Here is an 18256-nt window from a genome sequence, read left to right on the forward strand (position 1 = left end):
TGCATCTGTGTAAAATAAAATGAATCAAAGATAGCTGCAGGTAACCAATCTCTTTAATTTGACATGTTCCAGACAACCTTTTATTGTGTTTAAATACGAGAGTATTTTACTTATTGCAAAGTATCCTGCATAATACAGGTGCTCCGCTATAAAATCTTCTCTCTTGCTTATAATTCAGTCATTCTAAATTTAAAATACCAGTATACAGTACTAAAACCTCCAATTGAAGTTTAATATAAAAATATCAGCACAAAACTCCTTTTTAAAGTCTGTTTATTGTGAGCAACCCAAATGCCTGTTTAATTACTATTAGTTGTAGTATATTAATAGACTTTTCACCCCTACAGTTGCTAATTCATACCATCTCAGGTATTTGATGAGATAAGAAATACTAAGTATGAAAACAGTAAGTATTCAAAGGGTTAATTTGCTTAGAATAATAATAATAAATTATTTTTTTGCATCTTCTTCAGTTCAAAATCCAGCTTTGAGACTGAGGAAGGCTTCCAAATCACATCAATTAAATAAGAGTGGTCCTTTTAACCAGTAGCAGTTTGATTGCCAATGACTCGAAGAATCTCTTTATGAATGCTTGGTTCCTGTGTATTTATACTTGCATCACCCACTTGACCATCTTCATAACTAAAAAAAAAAGTACAGAAAATAAAATCAAATTAGTGTTTTATTAATCTACCTGAAAACATCCAAACCCATTTCATTCAATAACTGAGTCTTTATTCCACATGTTAACAAGTTTCTGTTAAACTCCTTTGCTGCATTTCACCATTATATGCAGATCTTCTGGAGAGTGAAGGGTGGTAAAGCTGCCATTGTCACTGAAACCCTGAGGCCGAATAAGCCACTAGGTCCCAAAGGGGACAAGTCATAGCTGAGAGGGGAAATGTTCACATCAGAAAGCCTTTACTGAACCCCTCAGCTTTAAAACATACAGCCAAACAGAAATTATATTTTACTATACACGGATAAACTTACTGTAACATGAGGTAATGCTCTAGAGTGGGAAAAATCAGTAACTGTCCATTCATTTATTCTAAAACAAACTATCTACTAAACCTTTGTCACTAGCTTATGCATTCATTTCCTAACAAATTTAATTAAGATAAAAAATGAAGTGATACTGAAAAGAATTAGGAAGAAATGTCTTTATCTAGTTCAATTACACCTATTGGAAGGAACATGGCGAGAAAGATCTAGGACGAACAGAAGTTGAATGTTTAAAAGAAGCTTTGTACTCACACAAAGAAAAATCTTGTACACACATGATCTGTATTGGGAACTACCCATATCTCTCCATGTTTGTGCAGATCGGATGAGGTTATCACTATCAGGGAAAGAATAAATTTCATAGTGATGAAAACATGTCTGGAAAATATTTCTTTAAAAGATTTGCTTTTTTATACATTTTAAACAGCCTTCTGGGAATATGTAGTTTTCTATTGCATGTCTGTGGTGTGGCGCAGACTCTGAGTTGGCTGCTAGTAGAAACAGGGAGATGAGCTTGATTCTTGTTTCCAAAATATATTTTCCAGAAAACACAGGTGCTTGATGTATGGGAGCCAGTTGTTAATTGAAATGAAAAATGAAAAAGTATATTTATTAAAAATTGATTTTAAATGGCCATAGTGCTGTTAAGGAGGATCTGAGTCAACTAATTAGCCTTTGGAACAGATATTTGTGTTTGATGGTGGCTGAGCCAAAAATAAGATGTTAAAGACAAAGCCCAACACTGGGATATGACAAATTTGGGATTTGCAATACTACCAAATATTTTTAAAAATTAAGCAATTATGACTCAAAGAGGTTATGATTATGACTCAAGCGGATTATGAAGCTTGCCAAAACTTGCTCAATGTTTAGAAAACAGCAATATATTTGATGATAGGTTGTTTACCAGCAGAATGAGAACAATACAGAAAAGAAACTTTTTTATTGCTAGGTAGAAGCTATACCATCAATATATATTTGAAAAGATAGCTAAAAATGCATTTAAACAGCACTGGCCTTCTGGACAAGTTGTCCAACTGCGGGACAAGCGGGTTCACAGTGTGCAGGGCAAAGAATTGGCTGAAGGGCAGAGCTCAAAGGGTTGTAGTGAATGGGGCTACATCCTGCTGGAAACCAATCACCAGTGGTGTTCCTCAGGGCTCAATTCTAGGGCCAGTTCTGTTCAATATATTTATCAGTGATCTGGATGCAGGAGTTGAATGCACCATTAGCAAGTTTGGGACATGCTGTTGACTGTCTTGAGGGACAAGAGGCCTTGCAGAAGGATCTAGATAGATTGGAGCACTGGGCAATGATTAATGGGATGAAATTCAGGAAGTTGAAATGCTAGATTCTGCACCTAGGATGGAGTAATGCCAGGCAGAAGCATAAATTGGGAGAGGAGTGGCTGGAGAGCAGCCCTACAGAAAGGGATCTGGGGCTGCTGGTTGACAGCAGCTCAGTAGGAGCCAGCAGTGTGCCCTGGCAGCCAAGAGGGTAAACCCTGTCCTGGGGGGCATCAAACATGGATTAACCAGCAGGCCAAAAGAGGTGATTATGCTGCTCTATTCAGCGTTGGTGTGGCCTCACCTTGAGTACTGTGTGCAGTGCTGGGCCCCACCATTTAAGAAGGACATGAAGGTCCTTGAACATGTCCAGAGGAGGGCAAGAAAGCTGGTGAGAGGGCTGGAAGGCACATCCTGTGAGGAGTGGCTGAGGACTCTGGGTTTGTCTAGTTTGGAGACAAGGATGCTGAAGGGTGACCTCATGGGTTCCTGAGGAGGGGAAGTGGAGAGGGAGGTGCTGGGCTCTTCTCCCTGGGATCCAGTGATAGGGCGCGTGGGAGTGGTTCAAAGCCATGCCAGGGGAGGTTCAGACAGGACATGAGGAAGCATTTATTTACTGAGAGGCTGGTCAAACACTGGTGGAACACGCTTCACAGAGAGGTGGTCGATGCCCCAAGCCTGTTAGTGTTTATTTGGCCAATGCCCTTAATAACATGCTTTAACCTTTGGTCAGCCCTGAAGTGGTTTGGCAGATGGACTAGGTGATTGTGTAGGCCCCTTCCAACTGAAAAGGTCTATTCTATTTCTATTCTATTCTATTCTATTCTATTCTATTCTATTCTATTCTATTCTATTCTATTCTATTCTATTCTATTCTATTCTATTCTATTCTATTCTAACACTACCATGAATAAATCCATATTCAATTTTTATACCATTTCTTCCATGACTTGTAATTTTTAACAAGCATTTCTCTCTTGTAATTAATGTTATTTAAAATCTATATTAACTATCTCCCCTAAACACTTTTCACAAAAAAATGAAGATGAGTGATGTAAAATATGTTTTACCACATATTCAAAATTCACCCTTATAAAATTGATAATCCATTAATAAGTGTGAGGATAGAATGATATGGATGACAAAGTCCTTGTGAAAGATGTAAATTTTATTGAGAAACTTCATGCATTAAAGACCAAGTTAGGAAACCCTAGATTCACTTCATATCTTCTTCTGAAAGTTTTAGAACTAAAATTATATATTTTTCTGTCCAGATCAAATTGCATTTTCATGTTGACTGACATCTCCTTAATCATGCTAAATATTTCATTTGAACATTCTCAAAAATATATATATTAAAAAGTAGCATATATAGTTTAAAGTTTCCATTTTGAAATGACTTCTTTTCTACCATCTGTCATAATTTTTACTTTTAAAAATAAGCAAATACTCCAAATGACAGACAAACTGAGTTTAATATAATTTCTTTTTTTTTGGCCAATAAGACTAATTACCAATTACTGGTACAATTCTTATTCAAATTTCATAATTCTTTGTCTTCTAAACCTACTGAGGTTTCATTAATTACTAAAAGACTAGCCAAGTCTTTCAAGAATGACTGCGCTCCTATGCACTTTATTTTAACTTCACAAAATTTCTGAAGCAGTCAGAGAGAACAGACTGGTTACCAGATGAACAGCATATTTGCCTTAACCGTGAAAAATTATTTGGCAATTTAATAGGAAAGCTGTTTTTTCTAACTTTCAGGTGTTTAATGCCTTTGTCAAGAGCTTGCAGGAAGTCAGTATTTCAAATAAAGGCCACAACTTGGGTTATGTTGATGGCTTAGGAATATGATCACATTTGAAAGACAGACCAGATGATCAGTCAGTATGTGCAGATGATTGTTTCAGAAAAATTCAGCATGTGTTACAGGTTTTGTTTGAAGAGGGAAAGGTTCTGAAGTGAAATGTAAAGGTCAGCTATTCATCAAGTACTTGTATGCCTACCAGTAGTCTCCTACCTAAAACCAACCAATACTGGAACTAAAGGTCTCGCTGATTTGCATCCAGTAACACAGTGTCCATGACCAGAACAGTTTTTCAAGGGCTTTCAGCTTACCTTCACATAAGGCTATGCATTTTAAGTTACGGCTTTGCAAAAATTGTGACTGTTGTCCTTTCTTCTGTGACTGACGTGTAAAAACATGAGAAAACTTAATTAGTGCAGTAAGACAAACTGAGTGAAAAAGTAACAAAGGTGAGGGCTGCTATTTTCAGTGGTTTATTAATGAACAAAAATAGAGGCAGTCTTTCTAAAACATTTCTATTGTATTTCTAAATGTAATAGAATTTCTAAAAACATTATTATTTGTTTGGATTACTGTAGCAGGGATTTGAACTCCTTTATCCAGAAAGAAAAGTTCCTAATTATTAGAGAATGACTAATATTATTAGAAATAATAGAGTGTTACTGATAAACAAATTGATCATAGAAAAAAAAAAAAGGTGAATTTGATCACCAATTCTTTGGCCACTACCCTAATATTTTACTGGCCTTCCCATTTCTGAGGGTTTCTGCTGTTACATACCAATCTCTTTCCAAAGCCAGATTATTCTGTAGTTTCTATGTGTTAACTATGGAAATAGATGTAAGATTTCTTTCTCAAAATTTAGCCCTACACATAAATGCTATGAAGTTGCTTTAGATAAAGTAGAATTCTAATGACTTACTATGTAAAATCCATCAAAAAGAAAAACTGGCTTGCTATAAATGAAATGGTACTCTTTTTCCAGCAATAACCACTCTCAATTGTTTTTGCATCATTCTTCTGCAAGTCTATAACTCAGAAAGCAAGGGCTTGCTAAGGGTCATAATGCAATCTGTATTTCATTTTCATTCTTTTCCTAAATTCTTCTGCTTGGAAAAGGAAGGCACAAGACCTGCAGTATACTCTGTAAATTGTTACTAAAAGCAGTTGGGCTGTATTTGATGTTTGCAGTCTCTAAGTTGTTGATTTTGTTCAATAAAATAAAAATGTTAGCTTTCACAAAGGCAGTATTACCTCCTTTTCTGCTATCAAGTTCCCAAGCATAAAACCATAAATCTTCCAGAGATGGTTGATGTACTGTACCTGTGATGTATTACTGCCCTTACTGCCTGAAGCTGGTTCATCTTTAGCTGACACCTTCTGCTGCTTCTTGTTCATCCCTAGGAATATTGAAATCATGTCAGATACCCTGGCATATAAATACCACAATAAGCAAAGTTAAGTATGGAGAATGAAACAGGTAGCACAGTGGGAATCGCAGTCCTTTGCATGCCAACCAAAAAGTTAACTTTGTCATAGAATATCTCAGTTTAATCCTGCAAATTACCAGTACATCTGCATGTATTGCAAAGACCTTAGGAAAGTCTAGTTAACATTAAGTAGGTGCAAAAGCACATACACATGAGGTTAAATTTAAATGCCAGTGAATTCAGCTCAGGAATGCTCTTAGGTGGTTGCTTAACAGACTTGCATGTCAGCATGCCTTGAGTCTAGCTGACCCTTCTCAGGCTGAAGTAACACAGTCTGATTTACTGTGGGTGGGATAGTAAAATCACAAGAGAAAGAACTTTAGATATTAATCTTTAACACTTCATTTAGACTAACTAAAAGTCTAATTAATTTTTAGGAGTAGTTAATTTATTTAAAGCTTTAAAGTCTATGTTGGTTTAATTAATTTATCTACACCTTAGGTATTTAGTTATTTGCCAGCCACATTGGATCCATCTCATAAATTTAAACACCTACATTTGTGCCTTAGATCTCTTTTATATTCTTCATGCTGGTTTATATGAAACTCCCATAATGAAACAGGCTTCTTTGCCTTTCCAGTATCCCATATTTCTTGGCAGCCTGCAAACACGGACTGAATTACGGGGAAGTTTAATACTTTGAAGGAACAAGTAGTATAGGAGATTACCGATACTGAAATTCAGTAAGGAGTAAAAAATGCTGAGGTCTTAAAATGAATTGTGACATTACCTAAGAATACTGAAAATCAGAAAGCATAACTAAAAGTCTCAGAATTATGTAGATGCACACAAACACACGTTCAACTATACTAGCACTTTCATATATGAGGAAATGGTAAATACAACACACCTAAAGGAAAAAGTCACTATATTTTAAAAATCTCTTAAGTTTCTTTATATACACATTGGTATATCTTGTTTCTATTATGCTTCTCTTTATGATTTAATTCTTATATGGAAAACTCTGCATGACTCACTTTTGGATTTACTAGGGGGACAAATTATGTTGCCTCCCCTTCTCATGATAAAATAAATACACTGTCCTGTACTTTCTATGCAATCCTGACATGGTGATACTTGCGAATACTCTTAAATACACATAGTTGAACATGCCTATTGATGAGTATTTGTTTTGTCAGATCAGGTCATAAAAGCCCATACATCCATAGATAATGTTTGATGGACTTAGGCAGATACTGACAGAAAATCACAAACACAAAGTTAGATTTCCACCACATCAAGACCTGCTCCATTAAACACAGCATCCAGTATTAGCTACTATTTACTTCAAGCAGTTTCAAGATACTCAGCACTTTGGAAAATGAGGAAATTGAGATTTTTTCTTTTTTGAATAAATTAAATCTTGGTCAAGGATAAAATTTACTACAGTAAACAGTGAAGCTGGCAAGAAAAGCAGTAAACTAAGATATACCCCTATATTTCTCCAACTTTAGAGTGATTTATAAATATCACCTGAGTAACCAAATGATATGCTTGACAATGGACTAAGGTAGATTCCACTTCCAAACATTGCACCATGGAGCTGAAAAAGAGCGGAGTGATTGTTTAACATTAATTTGGTTATCTGGACAAAATAATAATGATAGGCACAGGTCTTAATGTAGACAAGCATCTGCCCCACTGCACTAATTTATTGCCTGTTAATAAATGATGTTCAAAGAAGTCTTTAAAAAAATCATGCTGCAAATACAGAACTAAAATACTGCATATTCTGGAAACCATGTCCAAATGCCCAAACATAATTTACATCAGATATATATATAAAAATGGCATTTTCTGTTTTTAAATCTAACATTACCATGGAGGATGCCTACAGGGGGTGCTTCTGTACATGGTCAAATATACCTCAGCCTTAACAAGGCTGAGTAAGCTCAGCATGTGTCTCACATGAAAACCTTGGCAGGAAGCACTGCCTAAGCCAGCCTCTGTGAATTGACAGCAGCAAGAGCTGCTTTTGTTTTCTTTAAGGTAAGAAATTAAGTGGTGATGACACTGGTCATACGCTATAGGAGAATTTAGTCAGTAGTTCAGCCTGACTACTGGAGGAATGGGTTCAATCAAGCTTTTGCCTGAGCCAGTTCAGATGTGCATATCCCATCACTGCAGGATTGCACTATAGCCACAAAGCTACCAGCTGTCTGACAAGAATAGAGGAAAGGGAAGACTCTTCTTCACCAACATTACTGTTCCATGTCATGAAGCTTGGGCTAAGCAACAAAAGCAAGCACTTTTTATTAGCCCTGCAGTTATTTTCTTGTCTGGAAAGGGGGAAGTATGGGTTTCACTTCTCCACCAGGGACTGACTGCTTTATGTGGAAAAGTCTTTAAAGAAAATACACCCAGTAGTTGTTGGAGCACAAATAAGATCCCAGAGTACCTCCTATCTAGGTAGATGTTATGACCACTGGGCTTCAGAATCATTCTCACTCTTCTTTCTTTCCTCTGACCCAATGATATTTACATTGTCTCTGCAACGTGTTAGAGCTCTCATAGGAATGTGCAAACATGCTTTCACTCCTCCAGATCCTACAGTGCTGTACTGGATCCTTAGTGAGTAGATATTTTTCCTTACTGGTTGGTACTGGGGTAAATAGGATTAACTGGGCTCGGGATATGCCTTAGGTATGTGAGAGATCTCAAAGTGATGACTTGTATAAAATAGGGCTTTACTGCTTCCTCCTATTCCCAGTACCTCAACCCTCAACAAAAAAATAAGCATAAACAAAGGGGTTTACTTTGGTGAATTTTGGTGTGTAAATCCTGCTTTCTTGGGGGAGTATCTTCCAAAGATACTAATATAACCACTGAAACTACTAAGAGGAACAGCAGAAAATTCCATTTCCTTTTTTTCAGTGCCTTCTGTACCCTGATCCTTAGTCAGTACCCTGGGATCCTCCTCTGAGGTATCACAGACTCAGCTCTGGGGAAAACCTGTCAAAACCATGATGCTAAAATACTCTGAGTTACAGCTCCCCAGTCCCTCTGGTACTGCCTGCTTTGCTCTGCAGTAGTGGTCTCCTGATGATTCAGTCTGAGAAAACAAACTGAAATTTGCAATAGCTCTCCCTTGGCCAGTACACTCATATTTCCATTCCCAAGGGAACCAGAGGAGAAGAGAAGATGCTGTAAACCCAGTTCCTGCAAATCTAGAATGCTCTGGGATCCTGTAATGTGGAGATAGTTTATGTAGCTTCAAATTTGAATCCCAAAACTGCTTTTAAGCAGTACCGAGCTAAGCCTCCTGGAGGCGCTGCTCTGCAATGTAAAATTGAAACACTGATTCCAATAATGGGATTTTATAGCCATTTTAGCAGACACATTATTTCATTTTAATTGCATCAGAAAACTACCTTTTCGAGGAAACAAGAAGGCATTTGAAATCATCCCTTTTTTCCACCTATATGACTACCAGAACCACATCCCCTGAAAACTTGCCTAAGCTAGTATGTAATCAAGCATGCACAGATTAGCTAAAGTCCATTTGTATACTGTTTACCTGCAGCCTCGTATTGGAAGCAACAACCAAGCCGTTCCTCAGGATAGAATGCCAATTTTCAATGTGTGAACCACTGAAAAAATGAAAGCGTTAAAATCCACAGTGTAAACTGGAAAATGAAATCAGTAATCCTTTAAAACAATAAATTCACAGCTGTAAACCTCAAATGGCAAGAACAAAAGAACAGCACAGCATTTTGATAACCTTTGATTAATATGAATATAAGTACTTACTGAAATGCAAAGGTACTTCCGTAGAGATTTTTAGCAGCTCGGAAATTGGATTCTTTGGCTGGTGGACTGCTGAGAAGTAGGAACTGGTGGGGAGTGTGCATAAACTTTAGTTGCTGTAAAATATAACAGTGCATAAGTGAAAAGAAGCTGGTTAACACAAAAGCATTGTATTTTCATAATGGTAGTTCTTAAGATACCATGCTGTTTCGAACAATATATGACTGCATCTGAATAACTACATGAACTAAGTTAAAATTGCTCTCATTATCATAGTTTTTACCTGAAATCAAAGACTAAAAATGTCTTCCAGTTTATGAAACACATGGAAGTTTCTGAAACAGATTTCAGCCTGATATGGCTCTAGTAAAGTAATCAAATTGAACAATTTGATCATGGTATTCTGATCAGAGCTGGCTTTGAATTAAGGTTCAGATTTGAAAGGTTGCAGATGCCCTTAATCAGAGATCAGAGGCACACATACTCAGAAATTAATCTCAGCACCATCCCTCTAAAATTCAAGTGCTATACTCTTTTTAAGGTGTAGTCATATGTGGAACTCCTGGTACATTGTGTTTGTGTGCACTGCTTTCTGTACAATTCTGTACCTAATACTCTATACAGTAACAAAAAAAATAGTGAAGTTATTCTCACCCAATCTCAGATGACTACAAGGTAGACATTTGAGCTACTCACCTCAAATAGGCTTTTTCTAAGCATTATTCCTTTGAGTTATTTTAGATATTCACAACATGATTCTATGATTCATGACCTGAAACTGCCTATTTTTCTCCCTTGTCTATTAACGGAGTCCATGTCATTAGTTTGAATGTAGACACCTACGTTTGGCTAGGAGACTCCCACCTAAAATGCTAATGCAAACAATGTGAAATGAGAAAATAATAAGGAACCCACAGACACTTACCCTATTCACTGGTAGCTTCACAATATGTGATCTATTACTAGATATAACCCTAAAATAAGAAATAGTTAGATGTATTAGACACGGTAACCAAACAGAACTTTTCTTCTTAAAAAATGTGTTATGAATGGCCACCACAAAGCACTCAGCTGTAGGCCTTTGAACATATCAGATGGAAGCAGACCAAATCTTGTCTAGAAAATGCGATCAGAGGCTGTACAAATAAGCTGGAGTCTTTCCAGTGTTTTCAGAGGGCCCAGATGAGGTCCAGAAACACCTGCAGTTGCAAATGTCAACCCTGACGTTAATTCTTAGGGTGAGCTTTACCAAATTATACTGGTGAAGTGATTATTCATGAATCTTGGTATTTTAATAATTATCTCATGAGAGTCAATTTTATACCATTGTAGAAGAGGATGTGCAAGTGGGTCTTGTTTATCCATCTGCTTCTTTATTTCCAAGTAAGGTGCCTAGAAAAGAATAATTACATTTTTTATTTCTAGTTGGAATCGTAAGGTTAAATTTTATATGTTTCATTGCCCATGATTTCTCTATTAAAACGAATACATGGGACTCATTATTAGGCTTAAATCACAGTTTCACTGACATTTAGCATTGTACAGTTATAAATGTGTTTTGACAACAACAAGAATTAATATAGCAATTATTTTCCCTGGAGTAAAATAATAAGCATATAATTAGCATCAAAATGAGTATATTATAGCAAACATTGGTGATCTGAGGGAGAACAGCAGAAGACATCATTTTATGTTTGGCTCTTGCATTAATAAGTTGGACTGGAACTTCACAAAATTAAATCTCTCAAAATAACCCAAGATAATCCACTCCATTTTTTTAACCATTTGATGTTATAAACTGGTGAAATACTGTATCATCTTATAATCCCTTTGAAAATCTTTCTTGATTTCAATCACAGTGCCACACATCCCTTTAAAACTCCTCAGTCCAACAATTATTTTAACATTAAAAAACCCCACAAAATGGTGGTTATTTTTCTTTTTAAAATAAATTGTATCAGGTAATAGAAATACCTGATTTTTTAAATTTTTACAAGATATTACATTAAGTAAAAAAAATTGCAAATTATAATTTTCAATTTATTTTCTCCTCTCTATATACCTCATTTTTCATTCCAGAATCCCTACAAACAGATACAGAGGAAGATTTATAAACTGTTGTGAGGCTACATTTATATAGCATTTGGAAAAGCAAGTTACATTGGAGAGATTTCGATAATCAGTTGCAATCAAGCTGGGCTGTTTGTGAAAGGAAGTGTAACAATAAACATAATTTTAAAAATCACATAATAATATAAAATAACATAATAAATATAGTAAACAAAAATAAAGTATGGCTATCAGATTCTGTCCCACTGTGAATACTGAGAAATCATATGGTATTAATCCCAAGAGATTCAACCTTGCAAGTCCCCAACCATACTTAGCTGATAAAGTGTTTTGCTATAATAGAAATAAAGCCATCATTCAGAACACTGTCACAAAATCAATTTCTTTTGCTTTGGAAATAAGAGACCCAGTTTGGCTTTGATATTTCCAGAAATACAGCAGCTGGTGATTATCTAGTTACAATGTCCCATTCTGCTGTCATTATCTCTTATTTAAACTTCAAAAAGATCTGAATTCTACTTCATTGCTTTTATTTGACTGCCAACATGGAAACCCTAGGTTTGTTATTTTTAACACACATTTTAATATTATTACAGCTCTACAGGAAAGAGATGATATAATTGATTTCCCCACCCATCATAGCCAAGCAATATAAACAGCTTCCTAGTTCTAGAAATAGCGATTAAATTAGGTAAAGATTTTTAAACTCACCTGTGTCATCTCTCTAATAGAAGTGATACTGTCCAATGCTTTCATGACTCGGTCATAATTCTTCTTCTGATGTAGCATAAAATAAGCAAATAAATTAAAAGAATATTAGTCTTTGGGTTTACAAAAAACTCATTTCATTGAGTGTGTGTAAAACCAAAGCTAGGATGAATGTTCAGCAAACCAGTCCCTTCAAAGATTTCTAACCAATAGCTTCCTTCCACTTCACACATAGACTGTCTCATTCATAGTCCAGGAAAATTCCCTGAAAAAATATTATCATGATGGTTTTTCTTTGAATTTCACTGGAATCTTCAACACACTAAAAAAATTAGCTCAATTTTTTAAACAAATATTTGTAACAAAACACAGGTTCTGACAGTTATTTGGAGACCATGTTATTAAGTTAAACAGAATCATAGAATCATTTTGTTTGGAAAAAAATCTTAAGATCATCAAATCCTACCATCAACCTAGCACTGCCAAGTGCAACCACTAAACCATGTCCCTAAGTGCCACATCTACACATCTTTTAAATACCTCTAGGGATTCCACCACTTCCCTGGGCAGCCTGTTCCAATGCTTTGACAACCCTTTTGGTGAAGAATTTTTTCCTGATACCCACTCTAAACCACCGGTGGCGTGACCTGAAGCCATTTCTTCTCGTCCTGTCACTTGTTACTCGGGAAAAGAGACCAACGCCCACCTGGCTACAACCTCCCTTCAGGTAGTTGTAGAGAGTGATAAGGTCTACCCTCAGCTTCCCTTTCTCCAGTAAACAACCCCAGTTCCCTCAGCTGTTCCTCATAAGACTTGGGCTCCAGACCCTTCACCAGCTTCGTTTCCCTTCTCTGGACATGCTCTAGCACCTCAATGTCTTTCTTGTAGTGAGGGGCCCAAAACTGAACACAGTACTTGAGATGCAGCCTCAGTAGTGCTGAGTATAGGGGGATAATCACCTCCCTTGTCCTGCTGGCCACACTAGTTCTGACACAAGCCAGGATGCTGTTGGTCTTCTTGGCCACCTGAGCACTCTGCTGGCTCATCTTCAGCCGACTATCGACCAACAACCCCAGGTCCTTTTCCACCAGGCAGCTTTCCAGCCACTCTTCCCCAAGCCTGCAGCACTGCACGGGCAACGCTCCTGCAGAATTTGGCGTCTGCAAACTTACTGAGGGTACACTCAATTCCCTCATCCAGATCATTGATAGAGGTATTAAAGGGAACTGGCCCCAGTACTGAGCCCTGGGGAACACCACTTGTAACTAGCTGCCAACTGGATTTAACTGCATTCACCACAACTCTTTGGGCCTGGCCAGTTTTTTACCCAGCAAAGCATATGCCTGCCCAAGCTATGAGCAGCCAGTTTCTCCAGATGAAGGCTGTGCGAAATGCTGTCAAAGGCTTTCCTAAAGTCTAGGTAGTCAGCATCCACAGCCTTTCCCTCATCCACTAAGCAGGTCAACTTGTCATAGAAGGAGATCAGGTTAGTCAAGCAGGACCTTCCCTTCATAAACTCATGCTGACTGGGCCTGATCCTCTGGTTATCCTGTACATGCCATGCGATGGCACTCAAGATGATCTGCTCCACAACCTTCCCTGGCACTGAGGTCAATCTGACAAGCCTGTAGTTCCCTGGATGCTCCTTTCGGCCCTTCTTGTGGATGGGTGCCACATTGGCTAAACCTCCAGTCAACTGGGACCTTGCCGGTTAGCCAGGACTGCTGATCAGTGAAGGAAAGTGGCTTGGTGAGCACTTCTGCCAGCTCCCTCAGTACCCTGGGGTGGATCCCATGCAGCCCCATTGACTTGTGTGTATCTCAGTGGTGTAGCGGGTCACTAACCACTTCCGTTTGGATTATGAGGGCTTCATTCTGCTCCCCATCCCTGTCTTACAGCTCAGGGGGCTGAGTACCCAGAGAACAACTGGTCTTACTGCTAAAGACTGAGATAAAGAAGGCATTAAGTACCTCAGCCTTTTCCTTATCCTTTGTCACTATGTTTCCCCCCACATCCAACAAAGGATGGAGATTCTCCTTAGTCCTCCTTTTGTTGGTAATGTATTTATTAAAACATTTTTTTATTGTCTTTACCTGCAGTAGTCAGGTTAAGTTCTAGCTGGGCTTTGGCCCTTCTCATTTTCTCTTTGCATAGCCTAATGACATTGTTGTAGTCCTCCTGAGCTGCCTGCCCATTCTTCCAAAGGTCATAAACTCTCCTTTTTTTTCCCTGAGTTCCAGCCACAGCTCTCTGTTCAGCCAGGCCAGTCTTCTTCCCTGCTGACTTGTCTTTTGGCACATGTGGATGGCCTGCTCCTGCACCTTTAAGATTTCCTTCTTGAAGAATGCCCAGCCTTCCTGGACTACTTTGCCCTTCAGGACTGCCTCCCAAGGGACTCGGTCAACGAGGCCCCTAAACAGGCCAAAGTCTGCCCTCTAGAAGTCCAAGGTGGCAGTTCTGCTGACTCCCCTCCTTACTTCTCCAAGAAGTAAACTCTATCATTTCATGATCGCTGTGCCCAAGACAGCCTCCAACTACCACATCACCCACAAGTCCCTCTCTGTTCACAAACAACAGGTCCAGCGGGGCGCCTTCCCTAGCTGGCTCCCTCACCAGCTGTGTGAGGAAGTTCTCTTCCACACACTCTAGGAACCTCCTGGACTATTTCCTCTCTGCTGTATTGTATTTCCAGCAGACGTCTGACAAATTGAAATCCCTCACAAGAAACAGGGCTAGTGGTTGTGAGACTTCTCCCAGCTTCTTACAGAATATTTGGTCTGCCTCTTCATCCTGACTGAGTGGTCTATAACGGATTCCCACAGTGATAGCTGCTTTGTTGGCCTTCCCTTTGATTGTTGCCTATAAACACTTGACCCTTTCATCACCACTGTCAAGCTCTAGACAGTCAAAACACTCCCTAACATACGGGGCAACCTCACCACCTCTCCTTCCTTGCCTATCCCTTCTGAAGAGTTTGTAGCCACCCATTGCAGCACTCCAGTTGTGTAAGTCATTGCACCATGTTTCAGTGATGGCAACTATATCATAATTTTCCCACTGCACAATGGCTTCCAGTTCCTCCTGTTTGTTGCCCATGCTGAGTGCACTGGTGTAGATGCACTTCAGCTGGGCTACTGATTCTGTCACCTTTTTGAGGGGAGAAGTCCTAATTCCTACCTGACCTTCTGTGGTTTCTAACCCACCAATTACCCTTGTGTCTTTGCTGTCGCATGGCTCTGCATCTCCTACCTTCACTGAGATGGCAGACTGAAGGACCTCACTATAACAGCATCCTACAAACATAGGCGTGCCGACCCCAGGCTTATCTCTAGCGAGCCTGTTTTTATCCCCTTCCTTCTTCAACTCTAGTTTAAAGCTCTTTCAATGAGCCCTGCTAACTCCTGTGCAAAGATCCTTTTCCTGCTTGAACAGGTATACCCCGTCTGTCGCCAGCAGGCCTGGTGTCATGTAGACTGATCCATGGTCAAAAAATACAAAATCCTGCTGGTAACACCAGGCTCGGAGCCAGTTATTGACCTGCTGGCTGTTCCTGCTTCTCCCCTCGTAATTCCATGCAACTGAAGGGATAGAGAAGAATACTACTTGTGCTCCTGATCCCTTAACCAGTTGTGCCAGGGCCCTAAAGTCTCTCTTGATTGCCCTCAGACTTCTTGTTGCAACTTATCACTGCCTATCTGCAAAATCAGCAATGGATAATAATCTGAGAACTGTACCAAGGTAGGAAGCTTTCTCTTCACATCTGTAACTTGAGCCTCAGGGAGGCAGAAGACTTCCCTAAGTCGGTCTGGCGGGCATATTGGGCTTTCTGTTCCCTTCAGAAGGGAGTCTCCTATGACAATGACCCATCTTTTTTTCTTTATGGACGAAGTTTTGATGCAGGGAGTAGTTGTAGAGAGTTAGATGAACCATCTTCCTCCTTGTTGTTCGGTTCCACCTGCAGAGCCTCATACCTGTTATGCAATGGCAGCTGGGAAGGTGGGGCAGTCACAGGGTGGATGTGCCTGCTGTGCCAGGCAGGAACTTGTCACCATTGCCCCAACCCTGAAGTCACTGTGTTCAGCCAGGGAGAGAGAGGATAGGGAATCCTCCATGTCATGTGTCCTGCCTACCTGTGGGGCCTGTCCTAGGGAAGATAGGGTGCAGTTCCAGTAGTCTGTGTCTCTCTCACACTCCCTGATACTCCTCAACCTACTCACCTCCTCCTTGAACTCTGTCATTGAACAGTAGAGTTCCTCTACCTGGGCACACCTACCACAGGTGTGCCTTCTACAGCTGGCCAGTTCTGGTGTAAGAGCAGGGCACACCCTGCAGCCTGACACCTGGGTGGCAGCATCTTCCCACTGGAGCTCTGTCTGGGGACCTGCATCAGTCGTGGTGGGTGCAGAGCTTAGAGAAGCCACAGCTTTCAGTTAGGTGGATACTACTGTGCTCTGGTAGAGCTGACAAAGCTTCAGCACCTTCCCTGCACAAACTGCCTCACCCTTTCTGACGCACCACGCCCTGTTTGCCTGCCCTGTTCAAGGCACTTCTGGTTGCTGGTGCTCCCTAAGAGTTTTTTTGTACATGGCAAGGGGGGACTTGGCCACCGTTACTACTGGTCTCGCCCAGGTCTCATCGGCTGCTGTTGTGAGAGCTGCAGGCTCCTGGCGGCTCTCTCGTCTCCCTCGGAGGATCTCCCGGTTCGGGATACCCCACTGCGCACCACGCTACAGCGGATGGTACCAACACGGGAGCTGTTTCCCTTGGCAACTGAAATAATGAAGTGACCAAAAGTTAAATAAAATGCTAAATAAACAGATGTGTTTGCTTTGCTAACAACTCTACAAAACATTAGAGGTCCTTCAGTTGTCCCTCTGCCTCACCCTGATCCTCTCCTACCTTCTGCTTGGGAACCGCTACCAGACAGCTCCACCTTTTCTGCATGGAGGAACTCAACAGTCCGTGCTTCACCAGCTCCACATGTCATGTCACCTTCAGGAGCTTCACTGTTCTCATCTTTGGGTGTACGAACTTCTGTCCATGAGCTTTCACCTCGCCCATCCTAGCAAGAAACTGGGAGGAGGAGGTGTGGGCCCTGCCAGCCCAGGGGCTCTCTCCATTCCTCTTCTGGTGTGACCCTCTCTCATATTCCCTTGTCTGCTTCAAACTCCCCTTACCCAGCCACCAAACTAGCTGTCTCCTCATCAGCCTTCTTCCAAGCACCTCCTGGCAAGTCCTTCCCACATGCTACAGAACATGCTTGCCCCTTCCTAAGGAAGAACTACTGCTAACTGGCCTTTGCTCAGAAAAAGTGAAATGCATCCCAGTGAAGGACATCCAAAGTTCTCATTTATGCCCTTGGGGATGGCTCAAGTGAGATGCTTCACGGCTTCTAGAGGGTGTCCCTGAGAGGTGGTATTTGCAGCCAGAGGATAAAGTAGTGCAAATACAATTCTTTACTTCAAAATTGATTCTTGTACAGAACTTGACTATTATATCAACATTTGATTAAATTACATTTAAGGACATAATTGTTTGCAAAGAGAAAATGAGATGACAGCAATAACCACTTTAGGAATAAGAAGATGGACTGGAAATTCTCCAGTTTAAATGGTCTACACCTCCCAAATGCCATTTTTCTCTTTGTGTCCAATGTGTACACTGAGAGAAAGACACTAAGAATATAAAATTTTGCATATAGAATTTGTACCCTAAAAGAATTTATTGGCTTCAACATTAACTTTGAATGCAACTTACAGTTTATATTCAAATACTTTCTCAGAAACAATTAAAAAAGCTCCCAAGTTCGGAAAATAGTCACACATTTGTGCTATATTTTGGAGCTGTATCTCTAGAAGAAGGCTTTGCTTTGCAGTCTCATGCATGACTAAAACCAAGCTATGACATAGTGACAGATAACTACTTACCCTGGGATTAAAGGCCAGCATCTGAGGATCATTAGGATCAACTACAGAAGGATATGGCTCAAAAATGACCACTTTCCTAGGTGACTCTAATGCAGACCGACACATGGATACTAACAGATCAACCACCTAGGGATAAAGAAAAATATTTATTCAATATATATACTTTCATATTGTATCTTCCAATCTGCTTTTTTTAGACATTATAGTAATACC

General features: G+C 39.7%; 1 protein-coding gene across 1 annotated transcript in view; it reads right to left on the bottom strand.

Annotated features, from left to right (window-relative positions):
• Positions 1–259: 259 nt before the first annotated feature.
• Positions 260–18256, bottom strand: part of PARP8 (poly(ADP-ribose) polymerase family member 8) — a 120758-nt gene continuing 102761 nt past the window's right edge. Inside the window, exons 16-26 of the mRNA XM_075739557.1 lie at positions 18044–18169; positions 12120–12185; positions 10663–10730; positions 10264–10312; positions 9342–9454; positions 9109–9181; positions 7065–7134; positions 5425–5501; positions 4413–4482; positions 1258–1342; positions 260–642 (exon numbers count right to left, since the gene is read on the bottom strand). Coding sequence (XP_075595672.1) covers positions 540–642; positions 1258–1342; positions 4413–4482; positions 5425–5501; positions 7065–7134; positions 9109–9181; positions 9342–9454; positions 10264–10312; positions 10663–10730; positions 12120–12185; positions 18044–18169 — 900 coding nt within the window. The 3' untranslated portion in view covers positions 260–539. The remainder of the gene's footprint in view (positions 643–1257; positions 1343–4412; positions 4483–5424; positions 5502–7064; positions 7135–9108; positions 9182–9341; positions 9455–10263; positions 10313–10662; positions 10731–12119; positions 12186–18043; positions 18170–18256) is intronic.

The sequence above is a fragment of the Balearica regulorum genome, chromosome Z (genome assembly GCF_011004875.1).
Source record: "Balearica regulorum gibbericeps isolate bBalReg1 chromosome Z, bBalReg1.pri, whole genome shotgun sequence".
NCBI classification, from domain to species: domain Eukaryota; kingdom Metazoa; phylum Chordata; class Aves; order Gruiformes; family Gruidae; genus Balearica; species Balearica regulorum.